Below are 20,639 nucleotides of genomic sequence, written 5' to 3'. Positions count from 1 at the left end.
CTCCTCTGCTGACAGACACTCCAGCTCTTGCTCCTCTGCTGACAGACACTCCAGCTCTTGCTCCTCTGTGGACACTCCAGCTCTTGCTCCTTTGCTGACAGACACTCCAGCTCTTGCTCCTCTGCGGACACTCCAGCTCTTGCTCCTCTGCTGACAGACACTCCAGCTCTTGCTCCTTTGCTGACAGACACTCCAGCTCTTGTTCCTCTGCTGACAGACACTCCAGCTCTTGCTCCTCTGCTGACAGACACTCCAGCTCTTGCTCCTCTGCTCTCTCATTTAGTTTGTGGGTACCCATGCTCAGTCCTGTTCGTTCCGGTTTTCTCTCTCCAGCTGCCATATCTAAACAAGCATATCCCAAAGAGAAATCCTGCTCTGTTTCCTTTTCATGGGCTCCCATTATTCTTAACACAGCTGTGGTGTGGTTTGGTTGGTTGGTTGGTTGGTTGGTTTTTTGGTTTTTGTTTTTTAGCTCCAGAGAATGCTAGGTAGAAAAGCGTGAAAATGGCTATTTAAAATGGCCCCTAAACATAACCCTTAAATTTCACCTTTAAATTTCAAAACCTATATTCCACCCAGTTGGAAACCTAAAAAAAATGGATGAATGTCTGTATGTATACAACCTCTATCAAAGTTAAAATTGAAATCGATCCATAACATCTAATGAGACAGAAGCAGGAATTAAAAATCTCTCAGCTAAATTTGAAGTATTTTGTCAAAAGAATGAAAAAGAAAAAAAAAAAAAAGGCTGCCTAGAGCAACTGCTAATTGCCCTGAGCATCACTATCCAGCCTGCTGCTTCTAATGTGTTTTGGCTGAAGTAAATACAAATATCTCTTGTATAAGTTGATAAAAACCATAGTTAACATAGAATTTATACTTTTGAGTAATATTTCAATGTAAAGATGTCAGAGTTCTGGACTGTTTGGGGCTCAAAAACTGATCATGCTTGATCTTGTTTTCTATTCATAGGGTTAGGAAAAGAAAGATCATATTATCCATGTATCCATCTGTCAACTAGTAATGTTTCATTCCACTGACAAGTCATGAATTTGTACAAGTGGAGAAGCATGCAAAATTCTAAAGTAGAGAGACACCATAACAACACCAAGGTTTTTCTTTTTACAGGGGGAAAAAAAGAGTGAAGCTGTTTCTTACCCTGTGTATTCATCAGATCGTCTTGAAATTTAACTAAAAATATGACAGCTCTTTCTTCAAAGAACTGCTCTTTTCAACACCAGCTACGTCAGTCTCAGCAGCCCCTCGATGCCTCCTGTCTGTTGTTCTTGATCCTACTTGGGAAAGTGTTATTAAATATCCTCATCCTCAGAGTGAAAAGGAAAGACACCCGTTGGACTTTAATGGAGTATTTCTGCTTTTCACTAGCATTTGTTGATCTCCTGCTGTTGGTAAACATTTCCATTTTGACCTACTTCAGGGACTTTGTAGTTCTAGGTATTAGGTTTACTAACTATCACATCTGTCTGCTCACACAAATCATTTCCTTCACTTATGGCTTCTTGCATTATCCAGTTTGCTCACTGGCTTGTATAGACTACTGGTGTAATCTGTCTAGAGCCACCAAGCATCCATCTAGGTGGCAAAAGTTACTTTATTTCTTGACAGTCATTTTAACTTGGATCTCAGTCCTTGCTTACGTTTTGAGTGATCCAGCCATCTCGGTAAGCCTAAAGGCACACAGGGCTTATGTGTCCCCGTGCCCCTCCTATGTCAGCGCTCAGAGTCACTGGCTGTCACTGTCCATGCTAATGGTGTTATTTGTGGCCTTTCTGATTTCATGGCAAGAAGTTGTTGCCTTGATACAGGCTATGAGGATAGCATCCTATAGGAACAAGGCCGTCCTCTATTTTCCTTTCCCACCCCACTCCGGTTACATTGTGAGCTCCAGAGAAGCACTCTTGCCCAGGCTCATTGTGTGCTTTCTCGGTACCTGGTTTCCCTTTGTAGTACTTCAGGTCCTCATCCTCTCACTCGGAGTTCAGATCCCAGCGTACATAGAAATGAATGTCCCCTGGCTGTACTTTGTCAACAGCTTCCTCATTGCTGCAGTTTACTGGTTTAACTGCCACAAGCTTTATTTGAGAGACAGCACATTACCTGTGGATCCTTTCATCAACTGGAAATGCTGCTTCGTGCCAGTCCATAGACTTAAGCAAGTGGAGAGGCCTATCTCCATAATCATTTGTTAACATGCTGCTGTGCTGGGAGGACGTCAGAAGCACCAAGATCAATCTTACAAGGACAAAGGAGGCTCAGGACATGTAATTGAAACTCTTGCCCCCTAACACTTACCTTCACAGCACAGCCTCTGTGGGGCAGATATTGCGCAGTGCTAAGGACACATTAACACAGCAGAATTTTTATGACTGCTCGGCAACATTGTGTAAGTATTGGACATTAATTCAAAAGCAAAATAAACACATTAACATGTGTCCAGCTTGATTTTTTACTCTAAAAAACTACTGGGTACAAAATGTTATATAAATTTGAGATTCTGTTTGCCAACTTTAAGATCTGAGGTTAAATATTTTATAAACTTTAGAGCAAAAATAAAAGACTTAACATGATTTCGTATAAATAAAATTTATGGGAGAGATTAGCTCATTTTAAATACAGCTCAAGTATTTTCTTTCAAACATTGCTGCAGAGTTTCAGCTGTTCATCCTATGGAGCTGGGAACCATGAGGGCTCATGTCATGACACGCCAATTACTTGTGGAGTCATAGCATATGCTCATCAGATCATAATCTTGTTAGCCACACGCACTAGAAGCAGCCCCGGGCTGGTGAGATTCAGGGCTGGATAATCTTGTCTTGAATGGATAACCCTAGTCATTGTATAGATGCCAGTGGCACCTTCCCCAGAAGTGGCAATCAAAAAAGTCTCCACATATTCCCAACGCTCCTCTGGGCAAACTCCTAACTACACCCCCCATTTGTTTAAAAAAAAAACAAAAAAACCCTTGGGCTGGTGAGATGGCTCAGTGGGTAAGAGCACCGACTGCTCTTCTAAAGGTCCTGAGTTCAAATCCCAGCAACCACATGGTGGCTCACAACCACCCATAATGAGATATGACACCCTCTTCTGGGGTGTCTGAAGACAACTACAGTGTACTTATGTATAATAATAAATAAATCTTTAAAAAAAAAAACCCTGAGCGAAGCACTGTGAGGCAGACTAATCTGAACATACTTTATGAATTAAGCTACCTAGCTATCTTGGCTGCTATTTACAAATATTAACACGTGCTGCAAGAACCACCCCTAGCACTCCTAAAATTAGTAGCATTTAGGCTGAAGCTATCCTCTATTGGTGGACTGCTTATAGCATGCACCCAGCCCTAGTACCACAGAAACTGAGTACAGTAGCATATGCCTATAATCCTCTACTTGGTGGTATAAGCAAGAAAATCAGAAACTCAAAAGTTGTCATTCATTACCTTGAGGTCAGTCTGGGCTACAGGAGATCATCCAGTCCCTTCTCCCCCAAGTAACTTACCTTTTAACATCACAACTCACACATACCCATTTATATATGTACTTAGGTATTAACATATGTAACGTAGATTTACAGGTTTGGTTTTTTTGGTTTTTGGGTTTTTTGTTTGTTTGTTTGTTTTTGTTTTTTTGAGACAGGGTTTCTCTGTGTAGCCCTGGCTGTCCTGGAACTCACTCTGTAGACCAGGCTGGTCTTGAACTCAGAAATCCGCCTAACTCTGCCTCCCAAGCGCTGGGACTAAAGGCGTGTGCCACCACTGCCCGGCTAGATTTACAGTCTTAAGAAGTAGTTGTGACCTATCACGTTCATGATCTGCAGATGGATGATATCCTAAAACAAGTGCCAGGGAGCAGCAGGATGGTAAGGGCGGGTCTGTGTGCCTGGTACTGTGGAAGCATTTGCATGTGGAGACTCTGCTGGGCTCTGGTCACATCCTCTTGCACGTAAGAAAATTAAAGCCGCCTAACCCAGCTCACTCCAACCCTGGCGTCACAGTCCTGCTCTTTCCACTCTGCTACACCATTGGCTTTTTGTAATTGTTTTTTACTTAAATCATACATTGTCAAACATCGTAAGGAATTGAGGTCCCATTTCCTTGAGCACACAGATCTTCAGGGTTAGCACCAGCCCTCTAGAGAGACAAGCAGGCCATGCTGCTGGATGATCAGGATTCTGAGTGAGCTGGAAGCACAGGTTAAGCATTCCTGGTCTTAAATGCTTTTGGATAAGGGATAGTCAATATTGTCTAAAAAATGTAGGTATCAGACATTCCAGATGATACGTAGTGAAGGAAACCTAACCTGAGCCATTCTAAGGAGAAGGGTACTGAGAACGTGGTAAAATAAAAATAGGAGACTCTGGGGTGTCAAGTGTCATTTGCTAATACAGAGAGCATTCTAGCTGCCAGCCTTTTAGTATCTCAATTTAAAGCTCCTACCTTTAGATACAAAACCTAGGAAATGATTGCCTGATTTGAGTCATATGCGCTACGGCCAGTGTTGCTGCAAGAAACACTGGAAGGAAGGGAGCTTAATCTTTAGGATGTGAGGTACAGTATTTAAAATGTTTAAAAATTAGGTCTTAATTTTACAAAGGAATAAAAATTATATTCTGTTTTTAGAATGTAAATAGGGATACAAATATATTCAAAGCCAGCACACCTGATTTGTGAGGCAAGCCCTCCACTGACAGCGAAGCTTAGCAGACATACCCTAGGGTGCAATTCAGATGTCCGAAGCTGGACCTTTTAATTCACCGATGTACAATTCCTTGGTTTTTTGCCTTCCAAATGGCCATAATATGAGAATAAAACATACTTAGCCATACTGAACTTAATATACTCTTTGTAGATTAGATAGCAAGAAATTTACAGCCAGTTCAGCCGTCCATTAAGGTCTTTATTAGATTTCCCCATCTCTCAAAAGCTTAAAGAAATAAAAATTCAATAACCAGTCAGGCTTTTATTTGTAAAGAACTGAAGTTACAATTGGTCTACAATATATTATTGTAATATAAACATAAATAAAAGATCCTGTAGGCCCACTGCTAGCCGTCCGCCTAGACCCACTCAAAGCCATGTTACAATACTCTATGTGAAAGTGTGCGGGTAACGAAGGTGCAATCCAAGCAGGATGAAGCAGCAGAGGGTAAGGTGCTTCCCTTAGCAGTTAGCATCGCCAGCTAGACGCAGGAAGTCTAAAACTCACACACATGCTACTTAGTATGAAAGTGCTTTCTCTCTTCTTAAAAAAATACATCAAATGAACACTTTTTACATAGATAATGGTGTGCTCTTATAATGCAAAATTAACTTCATTTTCAGGTTATACATTGTAAAACTGGAGCTATGGATGCCAGTCTAGGAACTCTATGCTAAGGGTGCTAGAACTATATCATTTCCTGTGAGGAGGTCTCTAACACAACATCCAATGTAAGACACATCTATTATAACCCTAACATTTGCTTTCTCTAAGATTAAAACATTTTTCTTTCCCCCTTGGTGATGTATTTTTCCTTGATGAATCATCTTTTGAGTTTTTTTTTAATTATAAAACTTTGATTTCAGAACAATGCTCAAAACCAAAAGGAAGATTTCTAAAAATGTGCTTAAAATGTTAAAAAAAAAAAAACAGTTAATCCCAGCAACCTGCCTTTGTGAAACACATTTTAAGTGGTAAAAAGGCAAAGCACTCTAACCAAACTCGAGAGGCCTGAAGCCAGCAGCTGCCCGTGCATGGCTGTCTGCAATGTACAACCCTCATGAAGTCAGCAGCTCCCTGTGCACGGCTGTCTGCAATGTACAACCCTCATGAAGTCAGCAGCTCCCTGTGCACGGCTGTCTGCAATGTACAACCCTCATGAAGCTAGCAGCTCCCCTGTGTACGGCTGTCTGCAATGTACAACCCTCATTTCTAGCACAATCCCTGCACTTTCCAAGAATTTCTGAATTTTGATTTTTAATCTCCTACTGTACAAACCAAGACCCATCTTCTGAATGAAGTGACTGGCAATCAATTACATCAATGTGGGGAGTCATACACAAAAATACACTCTGTATTCTCATCTGAATTCTTAAGTTCTAAGAATACAGACACAAGAACAGCATTTATGCAACAGAGATCTAAACAGCACAGGATATTTTACAACTTAGGTATATTTTAAAAACTTAAAAAACACCTAAAAGTAACCAGAATCAAAGGACAATTTACAAAAATCAGATTAGTGGGTTATTTAGATTATTATAACTTACAAAAACCTTAATTTGGAAGCATCTATTATATATTGTAATTTAACACTTTATTTGGGCATTTACCCACTTTAAAAACCTATAGCTATGATACATAAACTTTTTAAAATATATTTTTATATCTTTATAGAGAATGTGAGTAGCAACTGATGTTAGTTAGCATTTAAAGCAAGAATTACAACCTGGTTCACAGAACCCCAGAGTGACACAGGAACCCACAACATTAAGAGTGACTTTTACCCCATCTTCACTCCTTAAATACTTGCCAGCACAAGCAGGGTCTGCTCTTTGTTGGTGGTGGTAGTGGCTTTTGAGACAGCATTTCTCTGTGTAGCCTGGCTGTTCTGGAACTTGTTCTATAGACCAGGCTAACCTTGAACTCAGAGAGATCTGCCTGCTTCTGCCTCTCAAGGCTGGGATTAAAGGCATGCGCCACCACCCAGCCGGGAAGTGCCTCTGTCACTAGTTCTGCATTTCTCGATGCGGTGCGGACCTTTCTGGGTCTGTCTGTCTCTAACACACTACAGTACAGTCAGCACTGTGCAGAAAGCAGCAGTAGCAGCCTGTTCTCATTTCAGATGATTCTGTTTTGGAAACTGTTCCACTATCAATACTCATATAAACCTTTGCAACTAAAAATGCACAATGATTCCACATTGGCTTCTTGCATCCTGCCACCCACAGACCATGTGCAGGGATGGTCCTGACAGTGCCTGTCACAACAGTCTCACAGTCAGGGCAGTCAGTCTCACTGTTGTCGACAGTCAAGGAGGTGGTCCACAGGTGGGAAGTATGTGAGTGGTGATGTGATGTAGCCCTCGGATGTTAGTAAAGCCCCATTCCCAGGGAGCAGGGCATTACTGGTTAACTAGTTACCATTTCTTACTGGTTGTAATTATATATATGCTTATGAGTTTGTTTGGGAAGACTTTACTTGTTATTTTCTTAGTCTTCTATTCCACACATAAGCCAAGTGCTCAGATAGCTTACAAATGAATGAGTTAAGTGCATGGGTACTGATATTCACTTGTCATTCAGTCAGCCCAGTGGTAATCCCAATTATGTAGCTCAGGTTATGTAGCTCAGGGAGGATATTTCTTCAAATATGATTTAAGCAAAAGAAATAAATAAAAAATAAAAAAAAAGCTGCCCAGCATGTCACTTCTAGAACAATACCAAGTCTCCCAGCCTCTCCGTTTCCTCTCCACTCAGAACAGTAACGCAGCAAGTGTATTCATCTGTTACTACTGAAGAAAACTTGTAATTTGCTCACTTTTTAATACTACCAAAACATTTAACACAAGCATTATGTGTAAGGGTGTAAACACTGTACGTATTTAGCTTAGCTGAGGCAAGATTTAAAAGTCCCTTTCTTCCTCAGTGGGTCCATGCTTTCTTTACTGATGCTCTAATCGCCACCACTCGCTCACCACTGTCAGAGAAAGATCCACAAAAACACTGATATATTCCATCAAGCCAAAAAGCAATACGTACTATGAATATCTAAGATGATGACTGAAACTAAGTTAGACAGTATAAAAGACTTAACTCCATCCCTCTTACATTTCATTAAAACCATGCCATGCTAGCATAATGATGTTTTAGATATATACTGATTTTTTTAATTAAAATTCATTTATTATATACTACTATAAATTTTCTCATTCTATAGATTTATGCCAAATATCAGGAATATCATAGACAGCAGTAGGTTTACACTTGAAAAGTTTCAGAAAGACCTCTGCCAAAAATATAAAGTGTTATATAGAAGCTCATTTTGCACCTAACATTATATTCAAATTGTATTTTTAAATAAAATAAAAAGTCCACAAGCTATCAAAGGAGAAAGAAAATAAAACCCTTGTGGAAATAATTTCCCTTGTGTATGGCACTTGCCAGAGTGTGTGCAAATGAGACTGCTGTAGAGAAGCTGTGCGTGTCAACTGAGGGCTGGGGACTCCTAAGGTTTTTCTCTAGAACATGATGATAATAACTGTTGATAAACTCATATCTTGTAACTTTCAAAAAGAATAAGAGAGAAAGTTTTCTCTTAGCATATTGTCAAGTAGAGTTAACTCTAAAACTGCATGTACAACTGATAAGGCCTTACTATTTCAGGCCACTTTTTAATATGCCAATATCATTTTCAACAACTTTTATTTCAACTATAAACTATATGGCAAAGCATCTTATAATCTATCACCAGAAATATCTTCCCAGAGAATTCCTTAAGGGGTTGGTTCAATGAATTAAAGTTAAATTTGAATAAGAAAACATTTACTCTTCCTAGTGCTTATTGTACTCATCTAAACTCAAGGCCCATCTTTGAGATGAAATAAAATACTCAGAATGGAGTGAGAATATGAGTACTGATGACTGAGTTGAAACAGTTCATGTCATGAGTCATTCTTCTTTATACCAAGAAAATAGGCAGGCTTGTGCTTACTGGAGCCCAGCAGTCAGGAAAAACCTGCAGCTGCAGTCACCAGCACTCAGAATGGAGCACAGCACTGTCCTGCAGTGCCTGCCTTCCCTTATGACTGGCTGCTACACTGAGCCAGCTGTCATATCTGACTGTGGAAACACTTCTGTATTCTGGCCACTCAATCATAACAAACTCCTACATCTTGACAGATTCTCTCCCTCTAATTGATTATCATCTTCAAAACTCCAGAATTACTCAACTTGGGTACCAGTGGTACTATTAATATCAACACTCCTCAGAGCAGGGTCAGGTGATAAAGAGAAATAACTAATTTGATTACAACCAAATCTTGACAATTTTATAACCACAGGGACTAGATTTGGCATGGTGGCACAGATACTAAGTTCAAGCACTTGAGAGAAGGTCAGAGGACCACAATTCCAGGTTAGTTTAGGCAAACAAGAAAAAAATACAGTATGCAATCTCAAAGGTGGAGTGTGAGGCCCTGACTCAGTCCCTAGCACCAACAAACAAAACAACTAGCACACCTTGTCCAACCATCCATCACCAAGGATGCTAAGCTATAAAGGATCATCATTGAGCTAAATGTCTTCATTTAGCTAGCAATGTCATCTTCCATCATCTTCTGTCGCTTACTCTATTCCCCCCACCCCAAATAACTTTCAAGGAACAAGTCACACAGTTAGGCATATGGAATACAAGAAACTAGGAAACGATTTGCATAGATGGATAAGACTTTCATTGAAATACAACTGGTGAAGTTATAAAGGTCCGCCCCATTACAACAGCCTGAAGATCTCCAAGCCAGGATGTTACCCAACCCCAAGTAAAGAACTATGAAGAAAGTTTATTGGAGGTGGGCTTGGAGGTAGACGGGGCTCAGTGTAGGAAAGGAGGTGAGGCCATCCCATGCCAGCTAACAGTACCAGTTAGCAGCAAGTGTTGCTGGCATTCCCAAAGTCTTAGAACTACAACATTTAGCCAGCCTCTCTACTTGAGAACATGTCTGAAGTGCTTTAAGAGACCAGTCAGAGATTTCATATACTGGACACAGTTGCTGAGACACACAACCTAACAAGCTTGTGAGAAAATGAGTCCTCTGAAAGATTTCAACCCAAGATTTGTGTTTATAAATAGATATATGACTAAATTTTGCACTTAATATATGAAGACTGACTGTGAATAGCTATTCAAAGGCATGGTAACAATACAGTCTCACACACCAGTTTTCCAACACAAGAAACAAAGAGGAAAGCAGCAGCGGGATTCCTAAAACACAGAAAATCCCTTCTATTTATTCAAGTAAATCATGAATTGTAACCTCCAAAGTGAAGAAGTGCGTCGAGGATTGCACTGATGAACTGAGCAGAACGGGAGGTCCCGTCTGCTCTGCCACTCTCTAGCTGCTTTGCACTGATGAACTGAGCAGAACGGGAGGTCCCGTCTGCTCTGCCACTCTCTAGCTGCTTTACTAACATGCTCTCCTCTTGTTTTGGCATCTCTACTCCCAGGTGACATCCTTTAGTCTAGACTTCACAGTTCTGCAGAGGTGACTCTGCCCATCAGTCCCTGTCACTGAAGGTGTCAGGTGAGGAGGCAGCACTTCTTGCTGTGCTGATGAAGCTGTCACTGTGCCTTACATGTGTCTATGCAAGCATCTTAAGTATAAAGTGACTTCTACAAGCCAGCTGTTTATTTTCCTAAGAACACAGAACTTAAAACAAGTAACATGTGAAAAGTGTGTCCCACAGTAATTGAAGGGTTTCAAGTCAGGAAAAGCAAACTCAAGAAGCAAAAATAGGAAGAAGCCATGTTCCCTTCCTGCTTGTCATTTTTTTTCCTCCAAGAAAGTTCTTAAGTGCTTCGTAATAGGAAAGGAAATGAAACCAGCATTCTTCCTGTCTCTGTCCTAATGCTCAGGAGACAGAGACATAGTGTGTGTCCCCATTACGTGTAACTGAAGCTTTCAAATTAGCATGATTAAAAATTACCTAGAAAGAAGTACCTGCAGCAATGGGAGAACTACCAAACACCAAATGAGCCACTTCTAAATAAAATAACCCACTTGCAAGAAAAAAGTATTTGCTAGTTAAATTTAAGTGCAAACAACAGAAGATCTGAACGGCTTCTAAGATGAAGGACAAGCATGCATTCTCCAAGAGAAGCCCTCGTGTACACTGTTTAGGGGCGCTTAAGGATAGTGCTAGGCACAGGAGAAGCCCTCATGTACACTGTTTAGGGGTGCTTAAGGATAGTGCTAGGCACAGGAGAAGCCCTCGTGTACACTGTTTAGGGGTGCTTAAGGATAGTGCTAGGCACAGGGGTTTCTCATAAGCACACGATGGGCTGGTTTTACTACAAGTGCAGGGTTAATGCCTTAAAGGCTATATATGTAAGTATTTGTAGGAGGGAAGCATTATTGCTGGAGGTCTATTCTGGACAATCCCATATTAATCCCAAACTGTGGATTACTATACCATAGTTTTAATTCCAGAGGAAATGTACCTTGTGCCTCCTTCATTATGGCAGGAAATCTTAGTGCTGCATAGCCAGCCTTTGCTAGGAGAATGAGGAATGTCCATGACAACTCTGCCATGATGACTCAGTACTAATAAATGCAGATGACTATAGAGTACCTGCCTTCCTTGAAACGAGGATAACCAAATGTGATACAAAGAAATATGTAACGTAGCCTATACTACTGTAGTCTGAAACAGGAGCTTCAGCTACTTACACATTCTGAGTCTACAGAGGACTACTAGTGAACAACTCTTAGAACTACTACACCAACAATCTCACAAAGCATACATTCAAACAAGAGGCATCTAAAGATTAAAAAAATTATCCACTGTATTTCTGTATAAAAATAACCAACATTTTCTAATGTACACAAAGCCAAAAGATAAATTTATCTGTGATGTCTTTGTGACATCTTTTAGTCTTCTACTAACTCAACACAATCTCTGAAAAGCGCCATAAAGATGACTGAGCTTAGACTCTTGCTGTCTCTCATATCTGTGCCAAGGCGATGTACATGTCCCTTCAATTGTTCAGATTTCTCAAACATGTAGTAAAGATAGAGAAAGCAAACAAATCTTTTGATGCCCACTACTACAAAGATTTCAGAGCATCCACAGAAAAATTTGGCTTAATGTCCTAACAGAAAACCGTTAAGTAAAAACTTTTGATTAAGAGAAATCACTTTAAATACTTGGTGGGAAGAATTCATAGCCTTAGTAAGGGAGACAGAAACATGCATGCTAGCCAGACTCAGCAGGGTTGCTTCAAGGAAGGGATCCCATCTGCACCGCCACTTGCCTGCTAAAAGAGGCTCCGAGGAAGGACTGTATCCAGTACCTTCATCAGTGCACAGAACATTGTCAGGAAGAGATGACCATGGGCCTGTGCCATACCAGAGTCACATGATCTGGGAGTTAGCCTAGTTTTATAGCCCAAGTTTATGGATTTCCTTTCCTTTCTAGTATACAATAAAACTAAAACCTACTTCTGCAGAGCTCTGGTGCCACTGGCTAATCATTCACTGTACATCCTCCTCATCACAGCCCATCTTTTAAGTATGTCCCTGCAGGTGACAAGAGGAGCACGCAGCTCTTTGCTCACCCAGGCTTCTCAACCGTGGCACCACTGGCATCTATGACATCATTCCTGGTGACAGAGGAACATCCTATGTGCTGTAGGATATTCAGCAACATCTCCCCTGGCTGCCACACCTCAGTTCCTATAACAACCCTTGCCAAAACTCAATCCCAAGCTGTGGCAACCAGAATGTGTCTAGATATTGCCAATTATTCCCTGGAGGACAAGTTCTCCACTGAGAACTACTGCTCTTAATATACAAACCAGGAGGGAAACTGTCAGTCGTGCCAACCTGGGTAAAGGCAAGACTAGAGACTCTCGAGAACTTCAGAAATACTGCTTATGCTAAGACACAATACCTTTTCACAGCCAAAGCATTTGTCTGGAAGATACGCTTTTTAAAACAGACTGGTATCTCATTGCATTCAATTCTGCCAATGGGCTCCTATATTATCCTATATCTCTATGACAACATTTAGAAAACTAACAGGGTAGAAAAACATATAAGAAAAGAGAATTAAAAGAGGGGGAGTGTAAATCAATAATTATTTTTAAAAGCATTTTTATATTAATGATAAACATTACCTTTAAAAAATTATCTAGTATAACATGTTTCTTTGAAAAATATGGGCCTCTGTAACAAGTCTTTCAGTGTAGCATGTAACTCGTAAAATTAATGTCACCGATGTTCACTAATTATGAAACCGTATGATGAGTTAGGACATCTGAAAGAGAAACGTAGGCACTGGCCTTGGCGGTCCCAATGCAATTGGCCTTCTCCCATCAGTCTGACATTCTCAGCCCAATGAGGCTTTACCTTCACCTAGTAAGAGGAATGGACTGAGAAGCACAAAGCCTTGCTCCTGTTAAGAGTCCTTCAGAGAGTTGATGCGCGCACAAATCTTCAGGGCTGGGCCCAGCTTCATGTTCATCGCACTCATGAGATGGTCTTCCTTTAGCAAGAGCAGGGCCTGTCCATCAATCTCTTGTGCCCTGAACTCATCTGCAACATCCTGGCAGCCTGGAATTCCATGAGAAGACAGAGTTACAAACAATTAGATGGAGTTCTATTGTCACTGGGTGTGAGAGCTTGCAACAGAGACTGAGAAGCCAATGTGCTACAAGGCCTGAAGCTCAGCCTTGAAGAGGTCAAAGCCCAACTGTTCACTTGGTCGTCTTGCTCTGAAAACATTACACAAATAATAGCAACACATCACATTCCTCATGCAAAAGAACTGCATTACTAGGTTTTACACCTCATTTGCATAACATAATTTCACATACAGGCAGAGAGGAATTAAATGTTTTGCTATAAATAAGAACCTGGAAATATTTTCTCAAACTTCAGATTAAACTTTCATTCCTACCATACCTTCTTTGAATTTGCATCACTTCAGGTGTATCTAACAGTATTTTCAGTGTTCTCTCGGGGTGCTGAATTAACATGTTATCATGCTGCTGACATACAGCATGCTGCTCAACTTGTAACATCAACTTCAAAGCTTAATATCACTATACTTATTTCTGTTTTTCATTTCTGTTTTATAACAGTCTATGTAGCCCAGGATGGTCTTAAACTTATTATCCTATTTTCCCAATGCATGCTGGGATTACAGGAAAGTACCATAATCCACACACACACCCTTTTTAAAGTGGAGCTGGGAACAGAACCCAGAGCCCTAGGGATGGCAGGCAAGTGCTCCACTCCTGAACACTTCACCACATCTCCAGCACTCCTCACCTTGACTTTTGGTAATAAAACAAGTTGTCATTGGAATTACAAAGCTGCAGGGTAGTCTCCTGCAAGCAAACAGTACACTAGCTCTCAACCTAGAGCAGGCTCTTGGTACCTGAGCCTTAACTGCTTCTCCTGTCTACCAACACACGTACGCAGCCACCTTACCCAGTCATGGTACAGAAACCTCAAGGTTAGGTAATGAACTATAGAGCCCAAAGAAGGGAACGTGCAAGAACATGACAGCTTCCTTACAAAGAGTAAAATTGTAAAAGTTAGCTTAAGAACAGACCCAACAGCTTTAAAGCCCTTTTTGTTATATTCAAATCAGTATTCCAAAGGACTCCCAGGAACCAGATGAGGAGAGAGAGAAGCGGCTAGCCTGTCCCTGGAATACAGCAGTTTTCCATGGATGATTGTCCTTTCCATTGTAAACTCACCCTCTGGCTTGTGTTAAAATAACAAGGCCAACCCTCTAACCCAGGAGCATCCTGAAGCACTCCAGTGTGGCACACATATTATTACATAGGATAAGTGAAGAAATGAAAAACTGAAGAAACATAAGGCATTATGGAGATACTATGTGACACTATGTCACTATGGAGAACATCCTGTGGCTGTGACACCCTCAGGGGTGTGCTCCTTTGTGTGGCCAACACTTTTCCCGGTGTCCCTCAGTGACTCCATTCTTTTTTCTTCACTGCTTCTGACAGGGCAGTTTTTCAGTCTCTATTCTGGTAATTTCTCAGACTTTCAACAATTTATATTTCAAAATCCTGTATAAAATTTATATGGCTTTGCCCATGTACCACACATAAGAAACCATATAGATGAAACAGGATTACTCACCATTAAAAAAGCCCTTTTTCTTTTCCCAGAGGTAGCTCTCAACAAAACTGACTAATCTCGCATCTAGTTGTGACTTCATCCTTCTTTTATGGAAGAACTAACGTTCTTCTCTCCAGTCTTATTTATAAGAACACAGGAAAGGGAAGAAGAGAAAGAAAGGATAGGACTTACTTAGATTTAGAAATCAGGAGGAGCAAGTAGTAAGGGCCACAAGAGCTAATTTGGGATAGAAGGAAGGAGCTCCCCTTGAGGAAATACCCAGCATGCTCTTGTTCCTCCTGACTGAGATTCCTTTCCAGATGTAGACAGCAAGAAAACTGGCAAAATATCTCTAAAGTGTATTGGGAAACAACATGATTAAATAATACACATTATTGTTATATTTTTTGATCCCAAATACAAAAAGTATCATTACATTAGGACAGAAAGGGAGGGGACAAGCAAGTATACATCTAGAAACTCACTGTGGGGAAAAACAAAAAACAAAAAAAAACCCAAAAAACAAAAAACAGATTTTTCTTAAGTTTAAGTATTCAAGGTACCCTGAGCAAGAGCTCCGTGAGTTCCTGACATCCTGACTGCCTGCCTGAAGCCAAGCACTGACACAGACCAGGTGAAGCAGTAGGTAGCTCGGCTGGCACCACTCACCCAGCCAGGGCACACACAGCTCTTGCAAAGGCACCGCTGCCTTTGCCTTCCCACCCAAATTTTCCAGTGTCCACAATCACTTCTCCCACCTTGAAATCCAAATCAAAACATTTTATGTACAAAGTGACCTCACTAAAACTGCAGAGAAGACACCAGGTGCCACTCAATCCATCAGAATGATCACATCCCCAAAGACAGCACACAGATCTACTTTGAAGGATAATTCCTCCTTGGCATTCCTATAGAGAAGTCAAATCTATGGATCCACAGATCAATACAGAATAGTCTCTCCAAAAGGGCGACTCACTGAAAGGTGCTAAAGAATGGCCTGCAACTGTTGAAACCAGAATGTTCTTGTGGGAATGTTCAGTGCACACAAGGTCATGTTCCTTTTCATTCTGGTAACAGCTCTGAGATGTGAGTTGCTACTTGGACGCTTTAATAGAGTTCCCAAAGCGGTGTTAGTTAATACCAGATAGCAGAAACCCAGTGGGAAACACAGACACCCTGACTACAAGAAGCATGTCCTATCTGGAAGGAACATGTAAGAGATCAGAAAATGGATAAACTAGTTCCTACTGAGAAAAGCTTGCAAAGAGACTACTCAGAAAAAAGAAATAACCCTGAAGGTTCTCAGAGTTATTTATAAATCTCAGAGAGGCAGAAAAGAAAGGTAAATACATTTTTCCGGTGTAATATTTACCTTGAGCTATAGAGCATTACTCTTGAGGAAAACTTTTAGGAAGGCAATAACAGACTTCACAAATAGGATGATTTGGTCTGTCAAAGCAATTTAGAAATACTCCTATTTCATCAGCAATTAATAAGTACAGCCAATCAAGTCTGTCTCTTTGTAATGATATGTTCTTAAATGCAGGTGAACTCAGTAAGCCAAGAATGTCCAGTTTTGGGAATGGATGTTGAACTCAAATGAAAGAAGAGCAAGACAAAGTCTATGAGCAGGCTTTGATCTGCCGAAGCAGTCCAGAGGAGGTGCAGCACCTAACTGCTTGCAATCTCCATACAGAATAGCCCTTGAAGTGACCCAGCTCAGCAGGAAGGGCAGCATGCTGGCTATCTGTGACAACTAATTGCATTAGGTCTAAAACAACTCCCCTGCCTAAAGGAGAAGACAGCTCTGCCCCAGTCAGAGCCCAGGCTCACAAACACAAGGAACAAGACTACAAGGAGGCAAACTGCAAAGCCTCTGGTGGTCAGTTCATCTCAAGACCACTATGCTGGTCTGAAACTAAAGTTTGGCTTTGTTTCCTTAAATATTAAAACAATCATCAGTGAAGGTTCACCACACCCCAAGCCTTACTAACAGACCATGTTTAGAGTCTAAACATATTGGTCCGCTGCTAACAGACACCGTGGTTTTCTTACACTGGTGCTTACAAATTTACATGAAGCATCCTTCCTTTAAACAATCCTTTCTTCCTATAAACAGGACTATACCTTGGGTTTATTAAAAATTAGCATTTAGAAAAGCTATGATACAATGATAAAATTTCATAGTTCAATAAGTGAGGTCAAATTTACAGTGGCAGTTTTTAAACTACTATTTCTAGATGCAGTCCTTCAACTCTAAGTTTGCTTCTAAAACGTTGGTTATCTATCTTCTCAGGAAAACAGCAACATCTCAATAGTTAGCTCAATTTAAAATCACGTCAAAAGTGTCTGATGAATAACCCAAGTAAGATTGGCCTTTGAGCCAATTTCAATGATACCAGAAGGGAACGTGGCTTTAAAATCTAGGTTCATACTACCAGTGTTTCACAAATTAAAAACAAAACAAACAAAAAACCCCATGTCCTAACATACATTCAGTGTGGATCTCACTACAAACAAAGGCCCCATTTTCTTTGGCTGCCACCCCCTTAGAGGAATGTAGATACAAAAAACCTGTTGCTTAAAGAAGAAGGAAGCTGAAGCTGATGAGTGACGTACCAAAAAGAGAACGGGAAAGCAGAATGAGTAGAGCTTTCTAAAAGGAAACCAAAATTTACCCTATTCTATAGTATTGATTAGCTTTCAAAAATATGCACAATATGGCCTTCCTTGTCTCAGTTTCAAAAGGAGCTAACTGACGAAATACAAGAGCAACACAGCAAAACGGAGCGGGGACGTGTCTGCTTCACACTGCTGACTCCTGAGAGCCAGGCAGAGCAGACCCAGCCGCCTGCTAGGTACCCCAGAAGAAGCAGGACTAGTCTGTATTCATTTTAGGGTACGAAAGAATACAGTCATGCTGAGGGAATGAGAAAGAGGAAGACGATTGCATTTCCAAAGCAAACACCATTTGACGTTCACATGCACTGTTTCTCTTGTGAAGGCTCCTGGGGTAAGTTACACACCGGGCAGAGAATGGATGAAGGCCCAGACGTCGTCCACTGTCCATATGGAGGGCTCCGTCTGTGCGACTGGGAGCAAGTCACTGTTCTCAGGCATCTTCCTGATCCTCACATCTCGAAGCTCTCGCTCTCTTTCCCGCTCGCTCTGCCTGCGCAGACGGGTCGTCATAGCAGAGGGCACAGGGTCTTCGTGAGAGGCCAAGTCTTCTTCTGCAGATGGATAAGTAATTGGAAGCTGGAAAATGCAGTAAAGTAAAATACAGCATTGCACTTCCCTTGCATTTCTGAAAAGGACATTGTACATTGAAGCAAGCTTTCTACAGACCTGCCTAAGGATATGTTCTCTTGCTGCCCCTTCAGGGCCACTTGGACGACGGCCCCGATGCCCAAGACTTTGATTATCAGGCTTACGATTCCAACGACTAAGTGCAAATTTTTTAGAACAGCTAACGTTGTACCTAAGAAATTCAAGAAAGAAAAATTAAACAATATGTGGGATAGCCCATAGTATTTAACTGTAACTGTAAAGTACAACTGTGACACAGTAAGTACTTATTACCAAGTACTAGTACCTCACATAGTACACCCATCTTATTTAATGGATTTACTTATGCATCAGGTCAAAAATGGCCTCTGTGTGTATCATAAAACATCCCTCAACATAATACTAGACACCTCTAACATAATACTAGACACCTCTAACGCCGTAATGATCCTGATTATACAAGAATAATGAGAAACCTGTAATGCAGAATTTGCAAAGCAGCAAGAAAGCTCATCGTTCCAGAAGAGATACTTTATAATAAATAGTTCCAATGCTATTTAAACTGTTTTTCAAGTAATACATTTAGAGTTGTTTTGTCTTATTCTTTTTAGTGTATGTGGAAAGGAGTTTGCAGATGTGAATCACAGATACAGTATGGCAGATACAGTAGCACAAATGTGTGCACACACATAGACACATATGGAGACCAGGGTTTGGTTCTCAGCACACAATGGAGGCTCACAACCATCTGAAACCCCCGTTGCAAGGATCCAATGTCCTCTCTTCTGCCTTACACACACACATACACAGTGCACACATATTCTTGGAGGCAAAACATTCACACATATTAATTTTGTTACTGATAGCTATTCTAGAATAATAAAAGTAATTTTGCTCACCTATGTTTTATGAACATGTCAGGGATGGCAATAAAGAATACTATGAGAACTAATGGACTATTTCTCCTCTAAAAATGCAAAATGTGCCCTGAGAGCTACTCAAATACGTGACACTCCTGCTGTGTTCATCATGGGCTTATCTGTGGGCTCAGCAATGTTTTGATTTCTAATTAGTACATCAGGTGACCAAACTTACTCCTCAGGAAAGGAGACTAGTTTTATGCCTGACTAATCCTTACATAGTTACACAGCTAGATCTCCAAGACTGACAGCTAAGTAGCCATGAAAAGAGCAGCAGTGACTCACTGACCTGACAGCCTTGATGCACTGTGCTAGGACCCTGATCCTCTAAGGAGGATCCTCTGGAGTATACTATGTGCCTAACCAGTCATCATCTCAGGAAAAAGGGTAATGACAAGTAATATTAAGTGCCCTGATATATTCTAAATAGTCAAGAGGTTTAGAATATCCTTAAAGACAATTTCCCAAACTTCCAAGTATTTTTAACCAGCATTAGAAAACTACTGTTCTTTTGTGTTTTATGCAAACTGAAATTCAAGTTAAAACATAAATCCAACATAATTCAATTATAAACCTGCCACTACTCATGAATAAACATTCAAGTAATGGACTGAAACAGTGAACTCACTTTTGAAAGAAACTTGCTCCTATTCTACTCAATAAAGGTAAGTTCAACTAATTGTAGTTCTGTGGCAACTATACAAAATACATGTTCAGGCAAGAAATTCACTACCTTCTTAAGAGAATATAAATTGCAAATAATGGACCTAAACACACTCGGGTCTTCCAAAAGATCATCAGGTATTCTCAACCGCTAGTCTATCTCTCCAGCCCCCGCATTAATCTTTAGAGATTAGTATTCTATCTAGGCATGTGGGTACCCATGCTATGATCCCAGCACCTGAGAGGCAGAAACAAGAGGATCACAGATGCTGGAGCCCAGCCTGGCCCACATAAATCCAGGCCAGGCAGGGCTATACAGCAAGATCCTACATAGAAATAATTATAATTAATTAATAATTAATTTTTAAACCACAAGACCAAAATTCTATAACATACTAGGCATGCTATAGGAGAGAGTCTCCGCACCATATCCTTATGCCAGATGACTGCTGCTTTGATGCAGGATATTAAGAAATTTCTTTATTATACAACTTATCACAAGCAAATTCTCGTAATGACATAGTAGAGTAAACTGCTGCAGATGGCATGTAACCTTCCCTGTGTCATCAGACCTCACTCTTACCTATGCTCAACTGTAACCTGTCTTGACTTTCTGCAGAAATTACTAGGCAAACTCAAGCACACCAACATACCTTTTGGCACATGACATAGTACAGAATCGTTTGGACCGTAAAAATTCATTAGGATATCCCATTTTCCCACAGAATTCACACTTGAGTAACTCACTATCCATTTCTTCCAATGTCTCTAAAAAAAAGGAGGGAAAAGGCCAAACATGTGAGTGTGTCAAACTTTCCTTCAGCCTCTGATATAGTCATGTGACACAGTCAGACCAATGACTCTTCACCTTTTCTAATATAGTCATGTGACACAGTC

At 40.6% G+C, this 20,639-nt stretch overlaps 2 protein-coding genes across 24 annotated transcripts in view; one reads left to right on the top strand and one right to left on the bottom strand.

Annotated features, from left to right (window-relative positions):
* Window positions 1-2,452, top strand: part of Gpr160 (G protein-coupled receptor 160) — a 42,007-nt gene extending 39,555 nt beyond the window's left edge. For all 17 annotated transcript variants that reach the window (XM_031376516.1, XM_031376513.1, XM_031376512.1 and 14 more), the window contains one exon: window positions 1,129-2,452. In XM_031376516.1, coding sequence (XP_031232376.1) covers window positions 1,200-2,210 — 1,011 coding nt within the window. In that variant the 5' untranslated portion in view covers window positions 1,129-1,199 and the 3' untranslated portion in view covers window positions 2,211-2,452. The remainder of the gene's footprint in view (window positions 1-1,128) is intronic.
* A 2,443-nt stretch (window positions 2,453-4,895) lies between these two features.
* The window catches only part of Phc3 (polyhomeotic homolog 3), a 71,289-nt gene continuing 55,545 nt past the window's right edge, over window positions 4,896-20,639 (bottom strand). For 4 of the 7 annotated variants that reach the window (XM_031376496.1, XM_031376500.1, XM_031376498.1 and 1 more), the window contains 4 exons: window positions 20,396-20,510; window positions 18,220-18,352; window positions 17,898-18,129; window positions 4,896-13,329 (listed from right to left, as the gene is read on the bottom strand). In XM_031376496.1, the coding sequence (XP_031232356.1) occupies window positions 13,175-13,329; window positions 17,898-18,129; window positions 18,220-18,352; window positions 20,396-20,510 (635 nt within the window). In that variant the 3' untranslated portion in view covers window positions 4,896-13,174. Of the gene's footprint in view, window positions 13,330-17,897; window positions 18,130-18,219; window positions 18,353-20,395; window positions 20,511-20,639 lie in introns of those variants that run through there. The other 3 variants (XR_004120412.1, XM_031376497.1, XM_031376501.1) reach the window with 3 other exon arrangements.

This window comes from Mastomys coucha, unplaced genomic scaffold (genome assembly GCF_008632895.1).
Source record: "Mastomys coucha isolate ucsf_1 unplaced genomic scaffold, UCSF_Mcou_1 pScaffold17, whole genome shotgun sequence".
Classification (NCBI taxonomy): domain Eukaryota; kingdom Metazoa; phylum Chordata; class Mammalia; order Rodentia; family Muridae; genus Mastomys; species Mastomys coucha.
This window is presented reverse-complemented; position numbering and strand designations above follow the sequence as displayed.